The following is a 25757-nucleotide window of genomic DNA, read 5'->3' as shown; positions in this document are numbered from 1 at the left end:
TGCTAGGACGGAGGATATGGCAAGAGTCAACACATGCCCTCCATATGTCTGCGACGACATGTGCAAATTTTCCAATACTTGGTTCATTGCTTCTTTCTTTCTTTCTTTCTTTCTTTCTTTCTTTCTTTCTTTCTTTCTTTCTTTCTTTCTTTCTTTCTTTCTTTCTGTCTGTCTGTCTGTCTTAAGATTTATTCATTAAGTATACAGTGTTTTGCCTGCATGTGTGTCTGCAGACCAGAAGAGGGCACCAGATCTCATTATAGATGGTTGTGAGCCACCATGCGGTTACTGGGAATTGAACTTCGGGCTTTTGGAAGGACAGTCAGTGCTCTTAACCTCTGAACCATCTCTCCAGCCCTGGTTCATTGTTTCTTATTGAGTCTCTGTTGCGGGTGGACTGTGTGGTGGCCCTGCCACTTCCCTTCTGCCCTTGACTACCCTATAGAACCCCGTTTTCATTGCTTATGCTAAACTATGAGTTGTTTTGGGTTGGGACGTGAGTTCTGGGAAGCACATGCAATATTAGTTCGGATTGGGAAGGCAGTGTTCTCTGGCTTGTTTGGTTTCCTGTCCCATGCATGTGGCCATAAGGGAGTAGCCCCATGTGAAGTCCTTATAGCTTGGGTTTCCCCTGTTCAAGGCTTTAGCTGCTGTGTAGATGGCATCTGAGAGAACTGGAGTGAGCCGGGAGGGAAAGGAGCTGGCCAATGGCTTCGCAGGAAGGGCCACACAGACCCAGAGCTTCCCCTCCCACTCCCCCCCCCCCGCCCTGCAAACGGGGGAGAAACAAGCAGGACGCCTTTTCCCAGTTTGCTGCCTGCTGTATCTGCTATCTCAGGTGGCTGGAGGGGCCTATAGGTTGGCTGAGGTTGAAGCCAGGAGGCCACTGTGCCAGAAGCATTTGGTAGCACTTAGTAGGGACTTGGACATGCTTGGCCTCTACCTCTTGTGCTTGTTCCCCCAACGTCCAGGCTCAGGGTGGGTACCAAGGGGCTGGACAGGAAAGCATGGAACAGGCAAGGCTAGATGTACTGAGTCCAGAGGAGCAGGGAAGGTCAGCCCTCTCAGATCCTAGGCCTTATCATGCAATGGACCCAGGTGGGTCCACCAGGATAGAGTTGAAGCCAGAGAGTGCTCCAGGGAGGATGTTAGCCCCAAAACATGGCCTCCTGAGCATGGGCCTCTGAGAGCTGTTGTCCCAACAGATGAACAGTGCAGGCTCTGCTTCTAGTGTAGCTTGGGGTGGCCCTGAGGGGCTCTGCTTTCTTCTCTTACAAAAGGAAACGACTTTTAATCCTTTTCTCACTTCTAGTGGAGCTCAAGCACAGCTGGGTAGAAAAGTAGGAGTCTTCTTTTTCTTTCTCTTATTTTCTATTGTTGTTGGTTTTTCGAGACAGGGTTTCTCAGTGTAGCCCTGGCTGTCCCGGACTCGCTTCATAGACCAGGTTGGCCTCAAATTTACAGAGATCCGCCTGCCTCTACCTCCCCGAGTTCTGGGATTGCAGGCGTGTGCCACCACCACCCAGCAAGAGTCGAGGGGGACTCTAAAGAGTCTGTCCTGCTCAGGATTTTTAGAGCCCTTGGGTGCTGGGTCTTTAGGGAAAGTATCTTCCTTAGAACTTGGGCTGGCTGGCAGAGCTTTCTCACACAGCCTTACTTCCCTTGCAGGTCAGGCTGCTGGGGCTTTCCACCCGGGGAGGCTGGATCGGTGAGGTGTGAGCCTTCATCTGCCTTGAGCTGGCTTCCGCTTTTGCCCCTTTCTGCACAGCCACTCTGCCTTCCCATTAGTAGCCAGACATAGGGGAGGTGACAGTTTCTTAAAACAGATTTATACTCTTGGACGCCTTTATGGGTTTTTGCCTTATAAAAACTGAGGGTTGACGTTCTGATTTATCTACTCCCGAGTCAACAGGATGCGCTAGATTTAAAGACATCAAATGCAGTGCAGTGTTTGTGGTTCCAGTTGTGGATTTGCTGAGCTATTACTGCTAGAACTGCCAAGTAAATATGGGGAAAAAAAAAACCCACAACAGAACAAGGATGTAATTTAAATACGTCTATTAAACTGTGTGTTAAGTAAAGTAGCAAAGGCTTGGTGCGGAGTGTAACTTACTATCTAGAGAGTCGATGGAACAGATAAAGCTGGAATTATGGCTCTTTTAAAATCCTCTACAGAAGGTTTTCTTTGTTTTTGTTTTTAAATTAAGGGAAGAGACAGTAAGCTAGAGAGCAGTGCTTGCCTATGTAGCTACGTTGTGTGATGATTATGATTTCGGAGGCTCTGAATGCTATTGTTTATTTCTTCACTTTCTATTTCTTCATGTGGCTGTTGCCGCTGCGGATCAGATTCCCTGAGATAAAGATGCTGCCTCGCTTTTAATGGAATTCTGTATTGCCGGGAGTTGGCTTGTTCTGATAATAAAAGAACCTAAAAATTGTACATCCCTTAATTGGTAAGAAGAGAGATGTTTTGATGGGCCACAAATGGAAGCATTGATTTTTTACTGCCTCTGCCGTGTGTCCTGCACTGTTCCCTGCCATGGGAGGCGGCAGCTGGCTCTCCGATGAGCTGATTTGTGTTCCCAGGCTCTTGATGCTGGGGGTTTGGAAGTGTGTGTTCTTTGCAGACAGGAGAAATAGGGCCCTTATAACATCATCTGTTTCTAAATTGAAATATTTATGTGTCTGAGCTTTGCACCTCAAATTGAATGCGTTCTTTAGCTTCGGGTCTTTCTCTGATGCTTTGGTGACTGACCCTGGGGAATTCAAAGGTTGTCTGCTAAGCCATTTTTTTCAGGGGAGGTTTACAGTTATGTTCATGCATATATGCACATGCACCTACATATACACATATGCATGCCCTTTTGCATGCATATATATTTGCATAAATACATTTATGCATGATAGAGGCCTTTTTCATTGATTTAGATCCAGGCTGCCAGTTTTTTTTTTGACCAGTGGACCTGTGTTCCAGGACATGGAAAGGGACAGCACACACTTTGGTTTTCCAATCCAAAGGTCCCTGTATTATTATTATTATTATTATTATTATTATTATTATTATTATTATTATTATTATTAAGTTTTTTTTGAGACAGGGTTTCTCTGTGTATCTTTGGCTATCCTGGAGTTGCTTTGTAGACCAGGCTGTCCTCAAACTCACTGCCTCTGCCTCCCAAGTGCTGGAATTAAAGGCATGCGCCACTACGCCCCGGCAGGTCCCTATATTTTAATAGGCAAGCTTAAGCCACTGACATTTATAAGGATTACTAACGTGTAGTATGTTTACCTTATTTTCCCTTCCTGAACGTTGGCTTACCAATTGTGCTAATGGCTAAGTTTGAGGCTATTCTCTGTTCCCAGAGATGTGTAGGGATCTAAGGTAGACAGAGGTCAAGAAATGAGGGGTGCTGGGATGTGTGTTACCCATCAGCTGGGTATGGGAAGGCCCTACTTTGAAAGAGCTGTCTCTCTCTGGGAGGTGCGGCAGCAGTGACCTCTCCAGCTCCTTTTCAGCTCTGGGGTGTGAGGCTGTGAAATGAGACTCTGGGCTCACAGAATCGGTGGCTTCTCAGGGTGACTCTCTTTCCTCCACAGGCTCACTGTAAGGTGAGGCCCAGAGCAGCCCTTAGTCTCACAGAAACCGCTACCATTGTCCAAGACTGGGGTTTTACTGGTCACTGGGTCTGCTCAGGCTCTTTGTCATCATCGCTTTGCTTTGTTGAGTCTGGCCGTACGGTCACTGTGCAGCTCAGTGTGGCCTTGGACTCAGAATTTTCCTACCTCAGCCTCTCCAGTGTTCAGATTGCAGGCATGTGGCGCCCTGGCCAGCTCCATTCAGGTTTTGGGTTTTCACCATCCTGGGTCCCTCAACTTCATTTCTTTTCTTTATTCTAGACGCAGGACATTTGCAGGGACCCGGGAGATGTGTTGTGTGGAGGGCTGGCCAACGTGACCGAGAGGCTCCCGTTCTCAACCTCAGGGCTTTAAGGGAGAACTACAAGTCTTGGTGTGTTAAGCGTAGCTGTGGGGACTTCAGAGAGGTGTGCCATAGAATTGGAGTTTTAGAACCAACGCTAAGGCGGTCTCACTTCCTTGAGGGGTCACAACCCCCCCAGCAGCCGTGCATAGAGGGAAGAAGATTTGCACCGTGAATTAAAGGATCTAGTTGAGAATTAACCGCGCCACATGCTACAACCCCCCCCCCCCCATATATTAATATACTGAGAGGTGTCAAGGATAATGGACCCCAGGAGGTAGAGTAATTAAATGTATCGTAATAAATACTGGGTGATTCTTTTAAACCCCTTTCCCCAGACCCCGTCAGCTGATGTGGACTGTATTCTTCCTGTTGGCAGGAGGCCTAGAAGGAGAGCCAGAGTGCGATCGGAAAACCAGCCGTGCGCTGGAAGACAGGAACAGCGTGACAAGTCAAGAGGAGAGAAATGAGGACGATGAAGACATGGAGGATGAGTCAATTTACACCTGCGATCATTGTCAGCAGGACTTCGAGTCGCTGGCAGACCTGACGGACCACCGGGCCCACCGCTGTCCTGGAGGTAATGCTAAATAGCGCCGGGATTCTGACAGGTGGTTACACGGATAATTGGACATAGCAACAGCTTGAAGCCTCAAGTGAGATTAAAGAATTAATAATGTAATTTTACAGTTAATGTCATTTTATTGTGGTGTCTTGGGTACACCCTGTATCCTCTTTTAAATAAAATTAAAAATAAAAGCCACGGCTTCCTGGCAGGCAGAAATTAGGTAGAGGTACCCTGTCCCTGCCTCTCTGTATTACACAGTGTATGGGCTGTAAGTGGGTGAATCCGTACCCTAGATTTCTGGGAAGCCGTTTGGAAACCCAGCAATTAAGAGGTTGTTAGTGGGAAGTTAAGAAGCTTAAGTGTGGAAAGTTATGCAAAGCAGTGAGCTGTGAGGAAGGGCTTGTGGTAGGATGGAGGGGGGGATTTCAAAGACCAAGGGTAGCCTAAGCAATGGAGGCTCACGGCTACCTCTGGGCTCTGCTCCCTCCTCATGAGCAAGAGATGTGCCAGAGGTGACGGCAGCCCTGTTCTGCAGGCACCCAACACTTTGGAGGGTGAGCTAGGACATAGTGTCATGAGGAGTCACCTAAGACTTCAGCAGTATGCTGTCTGTCACTCACTGTCTGGTGGGGAGGGGGTTGGGGACATGCATTGGAGGGTGTGCCAGCTACGCATGCATTTCTGGGCTCCGAGCTTTGCAGAAAGAGCCCATAGTAGCCGTGTTGTTTTTACAACCCTGTATTTCATTGTGGTCATCGGTTAAAACTTTTGAATGCTGGTTTTGGGAAAAGGGCCTCTAAGTCTCAGGTCAGTTTTCTAAAGCCTGGGGTACTGCCACCCACTTGGGGTCAAATTTACTAATAGGAAGAAGAATCTTGAAACTCAAAATTCTTGCTTACCCTGTTCCTAAAGGCCCTTAGGTATGGTTGGGCCTCTGCTGAGAAGCCTTCTCCCATCTCAGCAGGTCCTGGGACGGGACCCTGTCCATCACATGCATCACCTTCCTTAGGGACTCAGCATCAGCCTGAATCATGATGCTAGTGTTTCCGTGTGGAGGGGCAGGGACCGGGGCTGGGTCTATGTAGAAATAAGAGGAGGCAGCTAACCGCTTTAGCTGGTGGCCTCCAGCAGGCTGAACTCTGCAGCAGCCTGTGTGTGGGGTACCCAGCATTCGTATCAATGCTGGAGGTACCTACTGTAGCCCTGCCTCCTTACTAACAGGACCCCAGTAACGACCTCCACTGGGAGGTGATATGTGATATCTAGGAACGCCCCCAAAGCCCGGAGCATCGGAAGGGAGTCGGAGTAGGAGTAGTAACCTTGCTTAATAGCATCCTGGAGAAACTCATTATCACTCTGCCCGAGAGCTTCCCTGACATGGATGAGACACGTGCAGAATTCTCCCCAGGACTCTTAGGCTCACTGAAACGAGCCACTGGGAATTGTGCGGGCCTTACCCCAAACCCTTCCCTACCTGGGGTGTGCAACATACTCCCATTGTTCCCTGCAGTGCCAGCTGTTGTGTGTGGAGCACATAGCATTTCATTCCAAGGTACCCTGGTGCTCTGGCCAGCATAAACTGTTCACCTTACCCCTTATATTCTATACATCGGGCTTTAGCATAAAGATGTTATGGGGGGCTGGGTTTCTGCTTATGTATTAGAAGTGGTGTAAAAAAAGCAGTAGCAGTAGCTGGGTGCGGTGGCAGATGCCATTGATACCAGCACTTGGGAGACAGAAGCAGGTGAATCTCTGGGTTCAAGGCCAGCCTGACCTACAGAATGAGTTCCAGGACAGCCAGGACTACACAGAGAAACCGGGTCTCAAAACCACCAAACAAACAAACTAATAAAAAAATCAAACAAGATGCAGCAGGTTCAATTTCCTTAGCTGGGCTCACCGTTGATCAGTTGATACGAGTCACTAGCCCTGTGCCCTGGTGGATGCTGGACAGAAGTGGATACAGGTGTGTCCACTCTGGAGGAAAGACATTTATTTCAGAGAGACCCTTGCTAGGTGGATCTGGCAGCTATGGGGCATGGCTGAGGATCCTGTCAATCAAAAAGGTAGTCTTAAGCCCAATCCCTGATTCTGTTACTCGGGATACTTAGCCCAGAACACACACATGTCAAGTGTAGGAATCTCTCCCCACAAGCAGCCAACCTGCTGAGCCGTGAACTCTAGCCTGTGTGTCCTCTGATCTAAGTGTGACACTGCCGGTTTAGAGACAGCCTTGGATGCTCTAGGTTGAAGGCCAAGTTCTGGGACTGTTCTGTACTTTCAGTAGGAACCACAAGCTTTGGCTGTGCCCCGTGTTTCTAGCCAAAAAACTAAATGGGGGTCCCATACTCTCCTACACTGCATTTGAATAATTTGTCAAAGTGACTTAAAGAATGAAAAAAAAAAAAAAAAAGACTTTTCCTGTAAACACAAGTTTGCTCTGAAAGCTGTTATGGAGTCATGAACACAGAGATGTGGAGTGAGCTGTAGGGAGGGGACGCGGAGCTTCCTGCCCTGAACCACCTGCACTCATCTTCACCAAGACTCTTGAGGTTCATTGTATCATCAGGCTGCTTAGATTATTGGCTATTGATCATTGGTATTTACCCTCTGGTCCCTCCTCTTCCCAGAGGTTTGGAACATATCTGACAGTATCAGAGGCTGTCAGGACACAAAGTTCTCCCCGCTATTGAGAATTTGAGGGCTGAGGGCAATTGCCACCTGTCTTTGCTGATGTCCACCTCTCTGAGAATGGAGGTGTTATCCCTTGTAGAAGCCAGAACTGCTGGGATGTGGAGAAAGGGGAGCCTATTTATGAAGGTGGCACGATGAGTGGAGGACTGTGATGAGTACCTTCATGAGAAGCCTTCCTCCTCCTCCTCCTCCTTTTCCCATTTTTTTCCAAGACAGGGTTTCCCTGTGTAGCCTGGCTGGCCTCAAATTCAGAGATCTGCCTGCCTTTGCCTCCCCGAATGTTGGGATTACAGGTGTGTGCCACTGCTCCCAGGTGTGTGTGTGTTTAATTATATGTGTGCTGATGTACGTGTGTGTGTTTGTGTGTGTGTGTGCGCGTGCACACACGCGTGTATGCGTTTTTGTGAAGGCCAGTGCTCAATCTGGGTTGTCATTTCTCAATTGCGCCCCCCCCCCCCCATCTCTCTGTCTCTATCTCCTGGGTCTTTCACTGGCTCTTTGTTGCTTAGGCTAGACTAGCTGGCTGGCCAGTGGTACCACAAACCCGCTTGTCTCTGCCTTCTATGCTCTGGGATCACAAGTGTATGCAACCACATCCTTTCACTCGAGTGCTGGGGATTAAACTGAGTTTCTTCCTGAGAAGCACTTTAGCTGCTGAGCTGTCTCCCTGGCCTCGGGGGCAGGGTAGTCTTTAGTGTAGTTTATTTAAAACTTCTTCGGCAGTGGGACCTGTGTTAGTGAGATTTTCTTCGCTATGACCAGAGAAACATCACTTAAATGCAGAAGGATTTATTTTAGCTCCCAGTTTCAGAGATTTCAGTCCCTGGTCATCTGGCTCTGTTGTTTCTGGTCCATGGTGAGATGGAAGATCATGGGGCAAGGATGTGGCAGGGGAAGTCTGCTCATCTTTTCGTAGCCAGAAAGAAGGCATGGGGAGGAAGGGGAGGGGGGAAGTGAGGACATGAATATACTGGGCATGGTGTGTCCTTTCAGGGCATTCCCCCACAGCGATTCACTTCCCCGAATTAGGCTCTGTCCCTCAAGAGTTCTATTATATGGTTAATCCATTAATTAGGTCAAAGTCCTCACAATCACTTCCCCAAACTTCATTAGCTGGCAACCCAAACACACACACACACACACACACACACACACACACACACACACACACACACACACACACACACACGCCTTCAGGATCCCGGAGCTCTCTGATACATAGCAGGGCCTCTGGACTCTTCTTTCTTAAGCATTTGGGAGTGGTGATAGAGGGGGCGGGGCGGGGCCTCATCAGCACGTGCGGGAGAAGTTGCAGGGATTGGGGGCCATCCCAGGTGAAGGGGGGCTCACATAGAAGGAAGCAGGGAGCTTTCTGTGCAAGGCTGGCAATGAGAGTCTTAAAATTGGCGCCACCTGGCACCTAGGCCTCTCCTGAGGAACCCTCATTTCTGTTCAGTGCCTCAGGCAGTGTCGCTGTTTCTTGGTAAGAGGGGCCATGTTTGTCCCATCTATTGTTAAAGCATGAACCTAAAAGAAAGTTCTGTCCCTCCTCCCCCAACACACAGAGGACGTGTGTACAGGCTGTGAAAAGAAGTGAGGAAAACTCCAGTGTTTTGTGTGTTTTCATAGTCCCTGTTTTTGCTTCTCTCCAGCTCGTGCCCACAGGGTAGCGGACACCTTCATGTGGCACATGTCAAGACTCAAAAAATATTGCCTGTTTAGCCCTTAACTGGGTAGATTCTCATATTGCTGTGCAGTCTCTTTCCTTCTTGGGGGAGGGGGGCTTTGGTGAGAGAGTGAGGCTCTTGTTTTCAAATAGTGGTGTTCAAGAGGAGGAAGCTCAGGTGCCTGGGACAGTGTCTGCATCCTATAAACTGGATGATGAGCATCTATACTGTTGACTTGCTGGGTGTGCTGGCTTGCTGAGCCTAATAGAGGTGACTTGTGGTCGCCCTGTTAGGAGATGCCATGCATTTGGTGGCCTTTTGAATTGTAGTTTATGGGAAATCCGCATTAATACAGACTCTGCTGTCTTAAATTACATTTATCCAAACACAATTTGTGATGTTCTGGCCATGAAAGTGCTAGGAATGGTTGTAGCAGGGAGTCGAGGGACTCCAGTGACTTCAGAAAGTATCTCTGGGCACTGCCTGGGGCTCCGCGGAAGCAGGTTCCATTTGGCCAGGGGCAACTTCTAGTGTTTATGTGCCATTGAAGCTGATCACTGTGGACCTTTAGCCTAGATTCAGATGGAATCTTTTATCATTTGCTGGTACCGGCGCTACCTTGTGAGGCTAGTCTGTGATTTCAGCTGACCATTCCTTTGGCCTAATTGAATGAGGCTGCCCTCCCAAGGATGCTGGGTACTCTGTCTATGCCATTGTAACATTTTGAAACTGACTTTCCCAGTGATTCTTCTGGCTGTCAATTTTGCCCTGCAACAATCTGGTTCCCAAGCTGAGCTCCTGATGGCTTTTAGAGGTAGTGGCCTCTTTGCTAAAGGAACAACTGGTATACCCGGCTTTTCATTACAGGGGAGGGCAGGCAGGTGCAGTCTCTGTAGCTAGACCATGGGGTCTGCTATGAGGCTGTAGAGACATACTCTGTGCAATCTACAAAGCCTGCAGGACCAGTGCAGAGCTGAGCCAAAGTTCCTCACTTCTGTTTGCCGTTCTCTCATCTCTGACTTTGTTCAGGCTGCATGATAGCTGCAGAGGGGCGATACTGAGGACCATGACGTCCCTCATGTCCAGAGTGAAAAATAAGCAAATACTTCTTTCCTTATCCCATGTTATGGACTGCTGTCCTGCCACTCGGCACACATTTACCTCTTACGACATGCAGGGCACCGTGAGACTGCCTGGGACGTGGCCCCCACCGCCTTCCCTGATTGCTCTCTCTGAAGCCACTATGCCCTTAGTCCCTGCTCCTGTCAGTTTCTGCAGGGAGTCTGTAATGGTTTTCACCATTTGTTGTCCATATCCCTCATTAAGTTTCACGAGGCCAAGAGCCATGTTGGTTGTGTTCCATTATGTTTTAGCCCAGCACCTGGCAGACAGAGACAGACATGATTATTGAATAAATGAATGCTTTCTACTTAGTCTTTACAACAATCCTTTCAAGAGGCAGTGGTTTTTCCCACTCACTCCCTGTCGTTCCCAATTTACACATTGGGTAACTGAGGCTCGGAGTGGAAGGAGCTCACCCAGCATAATAAATATCGAAAGAAAAGGTGGCAGATGCGGTCTGAATTGTTTGATGTAGGAACACAGGCTGGAGACTGCGTGGAGTTCCAAACCAAACTCCAGACACAGATGTCCTAAAGGCCCAACCACAAAAGTGTAAGTTGAGGATCTGTTTAAACATTAGCCAAGGGGCTGGAGAGATGGCTCAGTGGTTAAGAGCACTGCCTGCTCTTCCGAAGGATGCGAGTTCAATTCCCAGCACCCACATGGCAGCTCACAACTGTCTGTAACTCCAAGATCTAACACCTCCACACCAACACACATAAATCAAAATTAAATAAAATATATATTAAAAAAAAAAAAAAACCAGCAGCCAAAGCTGTGTTTGCCTGGGTTATTGGTGCTGCCTCTTCCAGAGGCCCCAGGACTGTTCCCAGGCCCTCGGAAAGGCCAGCCATTCTCTTCTGGTCAAGGTGAGATGCAGCTGTAGCAGAAGCCAAGGGAAAAGTTAATTAGACCCTGGTTTGTTCAGTTGTGGCCAGAGTGACCTGTGGGTCCCAATTACAGGTCTGGGGCTGCACAAAAATTGGCACCTCTGTTGGCCTTGTTCCTGTCTGCTGCTGGCCAGGGCTCGCCTTTATGTGTGCCAGCTTAGTCCTCTTTCTTGCTCTAACAGCACTGGGGTCTCTCTCTGCCATTAAGGCTTGGGACATCCCACATTCTACCTTCATTTGGGCAATGCAGAGAAGGGTTGGAGCCAGCCGCTGGGCAATGTGCTGCCAAATACACAGGCTGCAGGGTGAGGAACTGACACCAAGCAGTGCAGAAGGCCTTGGGGGGGGGGGGGGCGCTTGCACACAGTGTCCCACATCAGGACCTTTCCTGTGTACAAATAGTATCTGGTTAAAAAAACAGAGTGAGAAGTGGCATTAGTTACCAAATGTATGGGTGCCAGAGACACAAACCCAGGGAGGTGACATACATACCTATGAGGGGACAAGCAGACAAGACTAGCGAAGGGCACAAAAGAGAAAAAGAAAGAAAGAAGCAGGCCTTAGGTCGGAAAGTGTTCTCCCTTATTAACCTACTGTTCGCCTGTGAAGAGTGGAGTAGGATTTGTTCAGCCATGAACAAATTAAGGTTCCTGAGATAGGGTGTGAAGGTGTGGGAAGGAGTGTGGAGGGGTGGCACCCAGGTCAGCTCAGGCTGGGGCCAGTGGGTTCTAAGTGTCCGAGGACAGAACAGGAGGCTGGAGACAAGCCCGGAATATGTCCAAATACAGCTGGAAACTTAGGGCACAAGGCTATGTGGATTGCTCAAGAATTGGGACTAGGATTATAGGGTGGCTATCCTGAAATAAAAGGCTTAACAGGACCAGACGTGAGGCCTCTTTAACTATCACCTCAGACTGAGAAGCCATAAAACAGGAGATAGAAAATCAAACTGCATAAAGACAAAATTAAAATACTGTATGCCATAACAAATTAAAGGAGACACATATCACAGGCAAAGGACACTTTCCTCAATGTGTAAGGAACTTCTATAAATATTAAGCAAATGGTCAATAACTCAGCAGAGCCACAGCCAAGCCACTGGAGATGACAGCTCTGCCGAAGGCCAGTGCCTGTTCTGATTGGCTGCTGCCACACTGGTGGGGTAGATATTTTGAATATCTCCCATGTGCAAAGGATAGAAATGGAACCAGAAAAAGAAATACTAGTGGGATCTCAAACATTTAAAAAGACTCCGAGCTCCGTTTATAATAAGAAAACTATACATTTAAGCCACAGGGAAATGCCATTTTTAACCTACCAGACTGGCAAAGATCAGAAAGCTTGCCCACCTGTCTTGCTCCTGATGGTCCTTGGTGTCCAGGCTTGATCTTGCTCTCTTTTCTGTTCTTAAGGTTGCTTTTGCCTGTGGCCAGAGCACACAGTAGGCACTCCGTAAGTGCCTGCTGATCTTGCCATGGGGAGACTATAGCTTCCCACAAGGTAAAGAGGTATCTCTGGCAAGATGAACGTGGAAACACCTTGGATGGGGTGCTTTGCATTCTGGGTAATCACCACAGATGCTGTATGCACTGTTCCTGGGCATGGTGGGTTTTCAATTATGGTGTCCTGGAAAAGAAACTTTGAAATGAACAGAATGGTCCCTCTTCATCCCGCAAGTGTCACTTAGCATGTCCTGTGATTGGAGGCCTTCTGGGGCACCAAGGATGTAGATTGTGTTAGGACAAGATGTACAGTGCATCCTCCTCGTGACCCAGCTGCACAGAGCGAGCACCAGCGACTGTCTGGTTGTTGATTGTCTGTCTCTTCACAGCTGCCTAACAAAGCAGCACTATACAAGGCAGGGTCCCCTAGGCTGTGGGAAAGTCTGTGTGTGCTGGTCTACTGGACCTTGAGATTCTCCCAGGTAAAGAGAGGTTTTTAATTCTTTCCCACCTGGCCACCATGGCCACCTTACTGAGCTTTAGCATCACTGCACTTGCTTTGGTGGCCCAGGGTGGGTCAGAGTGGAGTCAGGTGCAGTGGTTAGCATGGTGTGGGCCCTTCTGAAAACACCTGCTGAGCATGGCTTGAGCGAGCAGAGGCCGAGTTGGCTGTGGGGAGTGCAGTGAGCCAGGGTAGAGTCCTGCTTTCTCTCACTATGCCTTAAAACTTCTGTTGGCTTCCTGTTGTTGGTCTCAGCTAGGCCATGAGGTCCAAACCTAACCTGGCACCAGCCCAGTTGCACGTGTGACCTGATGAGGCCTGAGGCTAGCTTTCTCTTGGTTGGTTGCAGTTTGGAAATTTTCATAAGGCCAGTAAAGATGCTGCACACATTGTGCATGCGTGTGGGTGTGCTTATGTGCATTTATGTGCTCATCTGTTCCTATCCAGAAGGAACACATAGCCTAGCTTTTTGTAAGGTGAAGTTATTGCAACAATCTGTTTTGTTGCCCGGCACATAGTAGGTCCCCAGTTAATGTACTTTGGAGACTTGATCCAAATTGCAAACAGATTGCAGACTCACTAGCCCAGGGAACTAAGAAGTAAGGCTGATTCACACCTTCTTCTCCAGGGCCCCCAAGGACATCTTACCAAGCCCTTTTCCATATAAGCACCAATAGAGGTGTCCTCAGCACCCCCCACCCCAGGTGGTTACCCTCCCAACTCAACAGTGTCAGTAGAACAGGTGGCTTCTTTTCAATGGCCAGGATAGACCTCCTAAGGTTGATTTCCCCCAGTAGAACAACCAGACCAGGAATCACTCATCCCTAATCTTCACTGGTGCAGGCTAAGTAAGGTGGACACACATTGCCGTGTGAAGGAAGTCAGCAGTTCCATGTTATGGGATAGAGGTTGAGGGGGCGAAGACCAGGCATCCTCTTCCAGAGGTTGAGAATTCCAGTGCAACCAAATGTAAAAGAGTGAAAGCCTAGCCCTGCACCAGGTTGTGGAATATCCATTAAGTTCACTTTACTTCCTCCATCATGTCTTAAAGCCAATTTGGTCATTTTGAGGGGCAGAATCCTTTCTAGCCTTAACATCAGCCCATTTTGGCCTACAGAACTAATCATTCAAAAAAAGTGATTGGGCTGAATTGGTGATGAGTCAAGACTGGACCAAGGTGATGGTCCAGGGAAGGTGGGGACTTGACCAAAGCCTGGGATATCTAATAACCCTCATTGGCAGCTTCCATTGGCCAGGAGACTATGAGCCTTTGCCACCATGCATGCTTGCACATGTCTGGCCATCAGGCTCACGGCACCAGAGGACTTGATCATAGATTTCCTAGCCTTCCGATATGTGAGAGATAAAATGCCTGTTGTTGACAAGGTATTCAGTTTCTTGTATTTTTGTCCTAACAGTTAAAATGGATCAAGACGTAGCTGAAAGCCACTGGTGACTTCTTCCTACACTCATTAATTTGTAGTCTTGATGCCCCAGGAAACTAGTAAACACGTAGAGTGAAGGAGAATTGTACTTCTCCAAAGCATGGTGTCTGTTGTGTGTTCATTCCTAGAAGGACGTCTTTCAAGCCCCTGCCCTGTGCTGGGGTCGATTCCAAGACTGCTGGGGTTCCTGCCCTGTAGAGGTTTCATTTAATATTACCTAGCCTCTTACCACCCTCGGGGAGCCGGGGGTGGGTGGGTGGGGTTCTTAGACTGACCTTGGAGCCAGACAGCCCTTTGCCCTGTGGTATTTATTATAGGTGAAGTGTTCAAGGCCAGCATGAGCAGTGTGGAGCTAAGAACAGAGCAGAAAGGTTAGCTAGACCCAGGCCGCACCAGAGGATGCACCAAGTGTCCCCTTGGCTCCCGTGCTGCTGGAAGGCAGAGAAAGAGGCCTGAGTCACGGCTGCAGATTGAGAAATGGAGATTACATGGTGGTCAGTGTCAGCAAGCCAAGCCCAGTCTTGCTTCTGTCAAGTAGGGCAATCTGCCAAAATCCAGGGACTGTGGTGAAGGTTGCTGCACTGTCTTTCTACCTCTCCTGCCTTTGGTGAGTGACTGGACTGCTGGCCTAGGCCATGTCAAGTTGTCACGGAGGAAGCAAGGGTGCTGCTCCCATAGGAAACAGGGATGGATGTTGGCAGGTGGCAACAGCTCAAAGAGGGAGAGAACTTTTGACTTTGAACCTAGAGCTGCACAGAAGATTCCAGGCTGGGTGCTGCAAGCTCAGTGATGAGTTAGGGTGTGGCTGTGCACGTGCATGGAGCGGGTTGGGGGGGGGCGGGGAACGTGCTGTGAGGAAAGGCTGAAGTGGCTTGCTGCTTTACTGTTGCTTCTGGGTAAGGTGGAAACTATGTGAAAGCCACCATGTACCAGTTGCAAGGGGAAAGGGGTGGGGCGCGGGGTAGAGCCTTCGATCTCAGTATTCCAAGGGACAAAATTAGAGCCAGTTCTGAAAGCCATATGGACCATGTCTCTGAAGGAGAAACTGCTTCCTCGTGGTAGTCTTTGCAAGCTCAGCGACTGGACATTAGGGGTAGAGGGTAGGAAAAGGATAGAATGGGCACTTGTTTATTTGATATTTTTTTCTCCCTAGATTCTTCCAAACTTTGATTGGCATCCTTGAAATGACACCCTAACACAACAAAATAAAGAACATCCCGAAAGAAATGAGAAGCCAACCAAATTTATTTCCCTCCTGCTGGGGCATGCAGTTCAAGGCGAGTAGCCAGCAGGGGTTCGTGCGCAGTGTGAGTCCACCTTTCGTGGGCCTCTGAGCATAGTAGACAAGTCTCCTTGTAGCTCCTATTGAGTGGGGGAGACAGGCTGAGGAAGCGGGGCTCAGCATAGAAAAGGACAAGGCCATCTGAAACACCGCCCTGGCGCTGGCCTGAATAAAATGGGGTTCGTGGCTGAGTTCTTGGCAGTGTGTCTGTGCTTCAGGCTCCGGCTCAAGGGAACATACGGAGATTATAAAATGTGTCCCTTTGTGTTAAACACTCTCAGTGTGCAGCTGACTGGCTAGAATCTTCTGTCTTTGGAAAGACATCATGGCTCCGGGGCACTTGGGGAAAGTGAAGCTTCGAAAGTATTAGGGAGGGGTGTGGGGGTGGGGTGCGGTGGGGGGAGGGCGGGCAGCCTGGTGGGTCGAAGGCTGCCTTGAGGAGTGCACATGGCAGCTTGCCCCTTTACCCCGCCATTTCTGTGTGTGGCAAGTTTGGGTCTCTCCAAGGGGGCTTCCTGAGTCTTTTGGCACTAGCAAGTGCTGGGGGTAGCAAAAACAGACCTGCTAGGACCTATGGAGGCCCTCTAAGGGTGGCAGGGTGTGAGTGGTGGTGGGTGGGAGAAAGGGAGCTGGGTGCAGGTGAGATGCTGCCTCAACTAACCCATTCCCAGCCGTGGCTCCCGGTGGTTCTCAGAGCTGCTCAGACCTGAGCTCTCTCTCCCCAGCTGACCTGGCTCTCCTCTCCCTTCCGACTGCTCTTCCATGTAAGCTCCAGTAAGCCTTGCATAGGCATACTGTTGGGGACCTCGTACCATCACTCCGTGCTGCCGGGAGGGAGGTCCTTCACGGCTTCCCATGGTTCCGTCTTCGCTTCCTTGTAGGTGTTATGGCTTTGAAGTTACCTCTTCCCCATTTCCCTCCAGCCTTTCTCATTTCATTTCCCTCCCAGTAGTTGTTACTGGAAATTATTATTATTATTTTTAAATCTTTCCTTTGGATTCTTGTCTCTGCCATTAGAAGTGCCCCGCTTTGTCCTTCTCATCTGTGTCTGTCTCTGACCTCACAGAGAGCCTGACACATGATAGATACTTGGGAGACATTTACTGGATGACATCTCCGATGCTCCTTGAATACTATTGAGTTGGTCCATTCATCATAGGGTAGCTAGAGGGCCAGGCATTCTGGTAGGTTTGTGGCTAGATGTCTCCTCTGTCCTGGAGAGGTGTTTCGATGCCCAGGCTCCATCAACCTCTCTCTGCCTGCCTGCCTGCCTGCCCCAGAAACTTTCGCTACAGCCTTGCCAGGTTGAGGGGAGCAGTGCCAATGGGGAAGCCATAGAGCGTTGCCACTCCTCCAGGGCACAGATGCATTCTGCACATTGTGAGGCCAGTTATCACTGTGTTCTGTACTATGTGCCAGACCTTAGCTAGGTGTCAGGAACACACAAGGAGCGACCAAGGAAATGCATTGGTGGCCCTGGCAGGAGAGGCAGCTGATGAAAATAAACACACAGACGCAGAATGATAGCCTAGGGTCCCTCGCCTAGGACAGGTGACTCGTGGTCTCCGCTTGAGAGTGAGGAGTACTCTCCGAAAGATGGAACGCTGCCACGCTCCTAGATGCAGGCCATGATGTGTAGTAAGTGAGATGCTCACTTGGAGGTAAGCTGCAAGCAGAACAAACACTGCGATTTGCGTCCTGCCCCAGCCCCAGCCCCACCCCCAGCTTATCAAACTACAGGGCGATTGCCCATGAGAGCGTTGTGCCGTAGAAGCTGAAGACAAGGTTCACCAGCCCATATATATAGTCCTGGTGGCGGAACACTGGGGCGTGCTGTGATGCTTTATTGGAAAGACTATGGAGGGTCACGTGCCGGCCACTGTGGCTGATCCCATCGTCCCTTCTGCTTCCTCAAATTGGTTAGCTTTCCTTTCCTTTTGGGTGTAGTGTAAGAGTTCCTATGTGTGAACATGTACATGGGAGTGCGTGTTGCACAAGCATTATGTGTGTGTGTAGGTCAGAGGTTGATGTTGGGTGTCCCCCAACATTGCTCTCCAACTAGTTTTAGGAGGCAGGGTCTCTCACGGAACTTGGAGCTCACCGTTTTCACTAAGCTGGCTGGCTGGCCAGCAAGGTTTCAGAATTTGCCTGTTTTTATGCACCCAAACACTGGAGTTGCAGATGTTCACCAGGCTCAGCCTTCCCATGGTCATTGGGGAGTCCACACTCTGGCAAGCACTTTTCTGACTGAGCCCCCGGGCTCTCTTACAGCTCATCATAGGTGCCATAAACAGCTGTGGACATACTGACTCAGGAAAGGTTCAAAGGATACCCTGGGCCAGGGTCCCTGTGGAAAGCAGATGGTACATTCAAACCGGGACGTGAGACGCATTTGATAAGGGGCCTGTTCACAGAGCTGAGAAAGGGGCCTTCACATCTATGGAAGCCAGTGGGCCAGTGTTGACTGCTTGCTACCTGAAGAGAGAATCTGCCGGGAGGGCTGCTGGCAGGAGAGCTGTACTGCTGGGAGGATTTGTGGAGAACCAGTTTTATCTGCTTCCCCTGCCCCGCCCCCCACCTGCCTCCTACAGACCTGGTGGATGAGGGTAGCGTGTGACTCTCAGGTGGCTCAATGTGAGCATCTTGTCTTTCATCCACTGTCCCCAGGGCTGGCATGGAGCTTGCCAAGGAGCAAGTATTTAGAAACCGCATGCTGGTTACAAACCCCAGGTTCCAGAGGTTTCTTAGCTGATACGTGTTGGAAGTGGGAGCCATGCTTCTTCTCCTAGAGCATGCCCGGCTGTTGTGAGCTTTGGCCTTCTGTGGTGCTTTCCTTGGGGCAGGAAAGATGCCTGTGATTTCAGTTCTGCACTGATCTGGCCACAGATTCCTGAACTGGCATTGCACATTTTTCAAATGCAAGGTGTAGGTCCTGACAGATGTGGTTGTTCACATGGAAGCTGGAGCTGCCAACACTTTGTTTGCATAAATGGAGTTGTGAATTAGGCTATCATTTCCAGTGAGGCCGTTGTTTGCTTAGCTACTGGAGGAACTGGCAATGGAAGGCATGCCGGCCTTCACCACCCTGGACCAAAGTGATTCCAGTTGGGGCTTCATGGGGACAATGGCAGCAGAAAAGTCAAGGAGAAGCTGAAAGGTTGAAGATGCTTCAGCGCCGCCACCCCCTGCCCCCCCCCCCCCATTTCGTTATGTATTTCTACTGCCATCCTCTCCACTTGCTGACCAAGCTGCTCCTCAGATCCCAGAGGATAAGGCGAGGGAACCTGTGCTCCGAGCACCAGAGCTATTTTTGTTTGCGCACAGGGCAAGGTGACACGGCTGCTGTGGGCAAAGGTTCAGCTGTCCCTGGCACGCAGTTGGATGTGAGATGGAGTTAGAAGCGTTGTCTGAGGAGGTCCCCTGTGAGTGCTGCACCCAAGCAGGCACTGTGACTCTGCTCCTTGCAGCGGCCAGCAAGGGTGGAGAAGTAACATTTCGGGGACAACCTGCGCCCCCCGCCCCAGAGCCTTGCTGGTGACTGTGAGTGTTTTGTGACTGTTTGCTTCTCCAAATCAAATTCCTTTTTGTTTCTTTCTTCTCCTCCCCTCCCTCCCATCCCCCAGCGATACCTTCCCCACTGGACTTTCCTAGAATTTGCCCGACACAGCTCTGCAGCTTGCACTCACTTTCCTGCTGGAGGCCCTCTGAGTTAGCCAGTGTGGAGTGCCCCAGGTGCCCACGCATTAATGCTGTGTCATGAGTGTCCCATCGCCTCTGACTGAGCTGTTTAGTTTTTCTTTACTTAACAAAATTCAAACATTATTAAACAGTCCAGCAGTACACGGACGGCTCCCTCCTATAAGCAGCATTTCAAAGATTCCAGTTAAGGCCTAGTCCTGTTCTCAGCCCTCTGCCTGTCTTATGACCTGCAAATTTACATAAAAGCAAACATGTTCATGGATAGACTTTAACATTTCCCAAGTCAAAGTACATCTTCCAAGTAGAGGCTTACGGCTTAATTTACAGAAGTTTTCTTTTCTTTTCGTCAGTACATAAAAATAATACTGAGTTTTAACCATCCACAGTGCCTCACACTCCAGAAATGATAGCATATGCATCCGTAGAAATGGTGTCTTATTGATTTCTGATTAAAAAATAAGCGATGCCGTAATGGGTCTATGGTTCTGCAGCCTGCTTCTTTCACTCAGCACTGTGCCTTGGAGAGTTTTCTGCGTGCTGTAGGGAGCTCTCAGGCCTTTATTAGCTATTGCATGGCACTGCCTGGTGTGATATACTATGCACCATGGCTTGTGCAGGTCCCCTGGTGCTGGGCATTTAGACTGTTTCCAACTGTTTGCTGTAGAAAATGTTCGTTTGCATGCCTCCCTAGGAGCACTTTCTTCATGGTTGATAGAGAAAGACCATTGTTGGGTTAGCCCTTATTCTGTTCCCTTCTACTCTATCAGCACTGTTCTCCATCCCATTTTCTACCCACTGCCACTCATCCAATCACAGCCCACCTTCATCGCATCACACACCCTTCTGTCGACCCTGTCCCATTCATTTTATTCCACTCCATCTCTTTCAACCATTGGTATCAGATCAGTTTGATAGTTAGAGGCTATAAAGGGTAGTCAACATTTTCTGCCTCCACGGTGGCTTCTGATTTAGTTGGGAAAGAGTCTAAAATGAGACTGGATCTAAGCCGTGTAACACCTACAGGTGGAGTATGGCACAAGAGCTTTCCCCGGCTGTGTCCTTTATTCTGGACACCTGTTGGGTTTGTTGTATTGCCTCCTCGTGTTTGCTCACCAGTGGGAACAGACCTACCTGTAAACCCTAGTGGCCCCTCGTTGCTCTGCATGGAGATGCTGTGCCATCTCTCACGAGATACAGGGAATGTGAGACTGGAGGCTGGAGGGGGTGGAGTGGGGAAGGAGGTAGAAGGAATCTTTCCTGCCAGCGCTGCTGGTGGTGATCTTTGCACAGCAGTGCCGGGGATCCCATCCTGCAGTGGCTTCCAGACTTCTAAGTGCCTTCAGCTGACTCCGAGTCTGGTGAGTGTGAAAGGTCTAAGTTGGCAGTTCCGGGTTGTACAAGAGTCTGCATTTCACATGCGCCCTCAGGGGTGCAGGTGCGGTGGGCTCATTAACCACACTCTGAGTGACAAAAACTCTGGGAGTGATAAGCAGACTGGAAGCCGGGAATGCTGGGCAGTGGACAAGGAGAGCCTGGCTGTGAGCTGAGCTTTCTGGACACACCTGGCACCTCACTTCTCCAGGTCTGTGCTGCTGGCCTTGGTGCTTTGGCTCACTGCTCTGCAACAGTCAAGTCTGGGGAGAGAGTGTTTGCTAGTTGTTTTCAGCTATTAGGTGTATGCTAGAGCTTTCCACTACAGGTTGGCAGTTAGAGCGGTATACATCCGAAAGCTGAGGCATGCCTCTTTCCTTGGTGGGACATGTAGCATCTCTGGCCTTGCCCATTAGATGCCAGTAAAATCTCCATCTGTTATGGCTGTTATAACAAAGTTCCTAGGACTGGGTAATATACTAGCAACAGAAATGTATTGCTCATAGCTCCGGGGTTTGGGAGGTCCAGTTCAAGTTCAAGGTGCTACCAGATTCAGTATCTGATGAAGAATCATTCCTTGTAGATGTCACATTTGTGTATCCTCACATGGTACAAGGGCAAAAAGGAGCTAGCAAGCTTTCTTGGGTTTTTCGTAGGTGGGTACTAACCTAATCACCCACCAGAATTACCTCCTCTTTACACCATTACCCTCAGGGCAAGGTTAGCTTTCATGGAATGAATTTTAAGGAGATGCAAACATACAGATCATAGTAATGACACTTGAAATAAATGCCTACAGAGGTCATCGCTGCAGCTGATTGAAAACCAGCTAAGCTAGATGTGGCCTTGGGAGGGTGTCAGTGGTGGACACTACAGTCAGCGATATGGCGTCTTACATCCTTGCTTCTCAGAGACTCTAGTTTGTGTCTCCACTGCATCCAGCTGGGACCAGTCTTACTTCAGGACCTCTGGAGATGTATGGCAGGGAACAACAGTGTGTACAGTTCATTTCTGTCTTCTCAGCTTTCCCCATATGCACAGGGTCTGCTCCTCTGGGGGGTGAGGGTGGGGGAAAACGGTAGTGTGCTTTTGGAATTTTGAGGTGTTCTCATGCAGCAAAGGCTGACTTTGAACTCTATGTACCCAAGAAAGACCTTAAACTGCTTCTCTTCCTGCCTTCACCTCCCAAGTGCTGAGATTGCAGGGAAGGCCCTATTCTGTGCTGTCTGTTGATGCTGGGAATCGAACCTGGGGCTTTGTGTCTGTTAGAGCAACGTCAACTGACTCATGCCCAGCTCTAGTCTCTGTCTGTCTCTGTCAGGCTGTTCTGGAAGCTCATTTGAACTCATGACAATCCTTTCCTCAGCCCCAGCATCTGTGTCTGTTTCTAGACTGATGAGTTGGAAGATAAGGCCTGTTCTATTCATGCCTTAGTCCCAAGAGGCACACTTAGTAGGTGTCTTGGGTATATATGCTTGCTGAAAGAGCTACTTAAATTTACCAGGAGAGGCAGAAGTCCAGGACTGCAGCGAGGAGTGTTCTTGTAATGTGACCACTGGCCTGTTCATCAAGCTGTTCCTGGTCTATTTGTTCGCTCAGCAAATGTTAACTGAGCACCTGCTATGTGCAGGGCCCCTGATGAAGCAGGCTTTGTCCTCACTGAGCTGCTGGTGGTGTATGGAGGGGAATCACAGCTGCTGTAAGTGCTTCTGGGGAAGGTGCAGCCATGGTGGTGTGAAGGCCCTAAACAAACTCTCTATGTTGAGGCAGAAGGTGGAAGATGGCAGGGAGAGTGCCACCTGCCTCTCAGAAACAGGGCACTTTCAGATGACAGTTTCTCTTTTGTGAGCTTACTTGAAGGTTGCTATTGTTGCTGCTGTATTATTATTATTATTATTATTATTATTATTATTATTATTAAAGATAGGGACTGAATTTAAGTTCTCAGGCAAGAGTTCTACCTTTAACCAGGCGGTGGTGGCTCATGCCTTTCATCCCAGCACTGGGGAGGCAGATGCAGGCTGATCTCTGAGTTCGAGGCCCGCCTGGTCTCCAGAGCAAGTTCCAAGACAGCCAAGGCTACACAGAGAAACAACAAAAAAAAGGAGGTTCAACCTCTGAGCTGCAGCCCAAGCCCCAATTTAAGGTTATAAAAAATGGATAGATAAATCCTATTTCTTTATATATTTTTTATATATTATATTTTATAAAAATATATTTTCTGTATTTTTAGTATTTTCCCCACATAGAATTGGCCCGCTGAGGGCCCTTCTCCTAGATCAGAGGTGAGTAGGGATGGGTGATTGCTGAGGAATGAAGAGCTGAGGACTAGGCTAGCAGGGTGGGGGTGGGGCATGGAGAGGCTGGAGGCGGGGCTAACAGACTGCCTCTCACCTGCATGCTAGCCAGCACCTGGGAGACCTGAAGACAGAGGAGGTGGGGTCAGGCCGAAGGTCATTTAAGACTAGGTGATGGGAAAACTTTAATGGCTTGGGACAAAGGTGGGATTTTTATTTTAAGACTAGTGGGATGCCGCTGGAAGGGGTGGGTGAGAGGTGACACATTGGGTATGTCTTTGAAAAGTCTCTGGTTGCTGTGGAGAATTTATGGGCATATGCCGATGGCTTTTTCTTTCAGAGGTCTTGGTTATCACTTGAGACCTGAGGGTGGAAATGACACTGTGTTGTCGGTGCCCTTGGCCATGACTACACTCTAGGACCATTTCTTAACTCTGCTCATATTTCAGGGCTAGGCTGAGTTAGCCTTCCTGAGCCAGGAGGAGGTACTTTGGGCTGTGTTTAGATTTCCTTGTCACTGTAAATCTCACTGAATCGACCCAGTTTTCTTCTATCTTGCTTTTGCATATTTTATGAATGGATGATAAAATATGTGACAGGGTCATTTATTTTAATTTTCTTTTGACACCTGGACTCTTGTGTTTGGTGGCAGCTGTCCTGTCAGTGCCTGGACATCCTCTTCCAGGTGGTGGGTGGCGCTGGGCCCAATCTGCACCTGGCCCTGTAATGATCAGTGGGCATGGATGGAGGCAGTGGTGCCCTGGCCCCAAAAACCAGTGCATCCGTTTAGAATATGGGACCAGAGGCCTGGTGCCTGCCTGAGGATGGGGCAGGCCTGGTCAGGCAGATGTAACAGCATTGGCTCACTGCTGAGAATGTGGAGGCCCTATCCATCTGGAAGACATCTCATTGTTAGATGGAAGCCAGCACTTTACAGGTGGGCAGTGGTCTCATTTTGATGGAGATAGTGATGGGCCAGTGCCTATGACACCATAGTTCACCCTGAACGGCCATTTGTGGTTGTGTCGTCCCTAGTTCTAGCCCGTGCTGTGTCTTGCCTTTGGCTTTGACTTCTGTGTGTCCTTGGCATGGCTTCCCTGCCTGGAGCACCAACCACCCTAGCCTGCTTCTTCTGCAAAGCCAGACTCCCCCTTTGGTCATTCTGGAAGCCTTTCCTGATTGCTCAGCAAGAATTCTCAGTGATTCTTCTCCAGGGTTCCCTGAATGCTCAGAATACATTCCCCCTCTTTATGAACACTATAGAAATTCACTGTGGAAGATGTATTTAAATAAAGACATGCAAAATAAAAAGAGTAAGAGCAGCCATGATGTGGCGCTCTGATGGTCCTGTTGCACATGCTGTGTTCTCCTGACTCTTTTTTTTTTTTTAATGTATACCAGTCCTCTATGTGCATGCTGCCTGTACATCTGCAGGCCAGAAGAGGGCATAAGATCCCAGTATAGATGCTTGTGAGCCACCATGTGGTTGCTGGGAATTGAACTCAGGACCTCTGAAAGAGCACACAGCGCTCTTGCCCGCATCGAGTCATCTCTCCATCCACTCCTGGCTCTTGTTTGGCAGCATGCTATGCTTCCTGCAGACTGTGACCTTACATGATGTTGGATGTCATCTTGGCGCTCCCTCTTTTGTAGTGTGTGGAGATGTGCTTCAGAGTCATCTGTACGTTCATTCTGGCCTCATCCTGGCCCCATTCCAGGTCCATTCTGTGACTGTGCCTGAGCCTTGCGGACTGTTGCTTTGACTCTTCATAATGGCCCAGGGCCTCACATGTGATGTGGGATGAAATAGGCTGCTTGCATCTTCATCTCGCATGTGTAAGGAGGTGAGCTTACTAAAAGCTCTTGTCTTTACTCGCTGCAAGTATTCTACCCATCTCCATAAAAGAGACCCCACAGGACACTCTGATTTCCTTTGAATGTAAAAGGCTCCGGCAAGAAGATGATGGAAGGGTGGGATGAGAGGGGGTCAATGGGAAGGCCATTTGGAAATCGGAACCTTGGAACCTGCTCATAAAGTGGCTTCTAGGCCAGGGAGTAGTGAGGCAGCTGTAGGCGGGTGCAGATAGGACCCTCTAAGGAGTGTAGAAGTCCCTTTGTGCTCCGACTTTTCATTTCTGTTCATATATCAGCCATATATCAAGGCTCCCACTGTACTGGATGGAGGCCGTGGAACGTGAGAGTTTGGAACGTGTGTTCTTTGCGGAGCTGCACTGCCTATGTCGCATTGACAACAGTTTGTTCTGTATGATAAAACATAAACTGTTGTTCTTCCTCCAGACCCTTTGAAGCTTAAGAACAAAAGGCTCCATTTAGCTAAGCACACACGTAGGCTAAACCGCTGTTTATTGAATATGTGTTAAGTACCAGGCTCCATGCTAGTACTCTCAGAGGTGAGTGCAGGGATGCGTGAGGGCAGAGAGGAACCAACCTTCCCTAGTTGCCTGTGATTGACTGAAGAACTTGTTAAAATGTAGCATTTTCATTTCGGAAGTGAGGAAAGTCCCGGCAAACTGGGACAAATTGGTTACTCTTATCAGACATCTCTTCTTTCAGGAAGATGTGGCATGTCTTCGCAGAAGAGGTGAGGCCCTCTCAGTTGCTCCATGGATCTCCTAGCCGGGTGTAGTCAGGGAGCTGGTGCAAGGGCAGTTCTGTGGAAGCTGGTCCCTGGGGCCTGGGTTCAACTTCTCCGTTTACATACAGGTTTCCCCAAGTCCACTCCAGAGGGCCTTGCCTTTCCTGCTTTGGGACTTTTAGAGCGTGCGTGCTTGTGCACTT

The 25757-nt window shown here is 49.1% G+C and overlaps 1 protein-coding gene across 2 annotated transcripts in view; it reads left to right on the top strand.

Annotated features, from left to right (window-relative positions):
- The window catches only part of Znf423 (zinc finger protein 423), a 304774-nt gene that overhangs the window by 96788 nt on the left and 182229 nt on the right, over positions 1-25757 (top strand). For both annotated transcript variants that reach the window (XM_051169358.1, XM_051169359.1), the window contains exon 3: positions 4359-4559. In XM_051169358.1, the coding sequence (XP_051025315.1) occupies positions 4359-4559 (201 nt within the window). The remainder of the gene's footprint in view (positions 1-4358; positions 4560-25757) is intronic.

This window comes from Acomys russatus, chromosome 26 (assembly GCF_903995435.1).
Source record: "Acomys russatus chromosome 26, mAcoRus1.1, whole genome shotgun sequence".
Classification (NCBI taxonomy): domain Eukaryota; kingdom Metazoa; phylum Chordata; class Mammalia; order Rodentia; family Muridae; genus Acomys; species Acomys russatus.
Note: the sequence above shows the minus strand (reverse complement) of the source record. Positions and strands in the feature narration are given on the sequence as shown.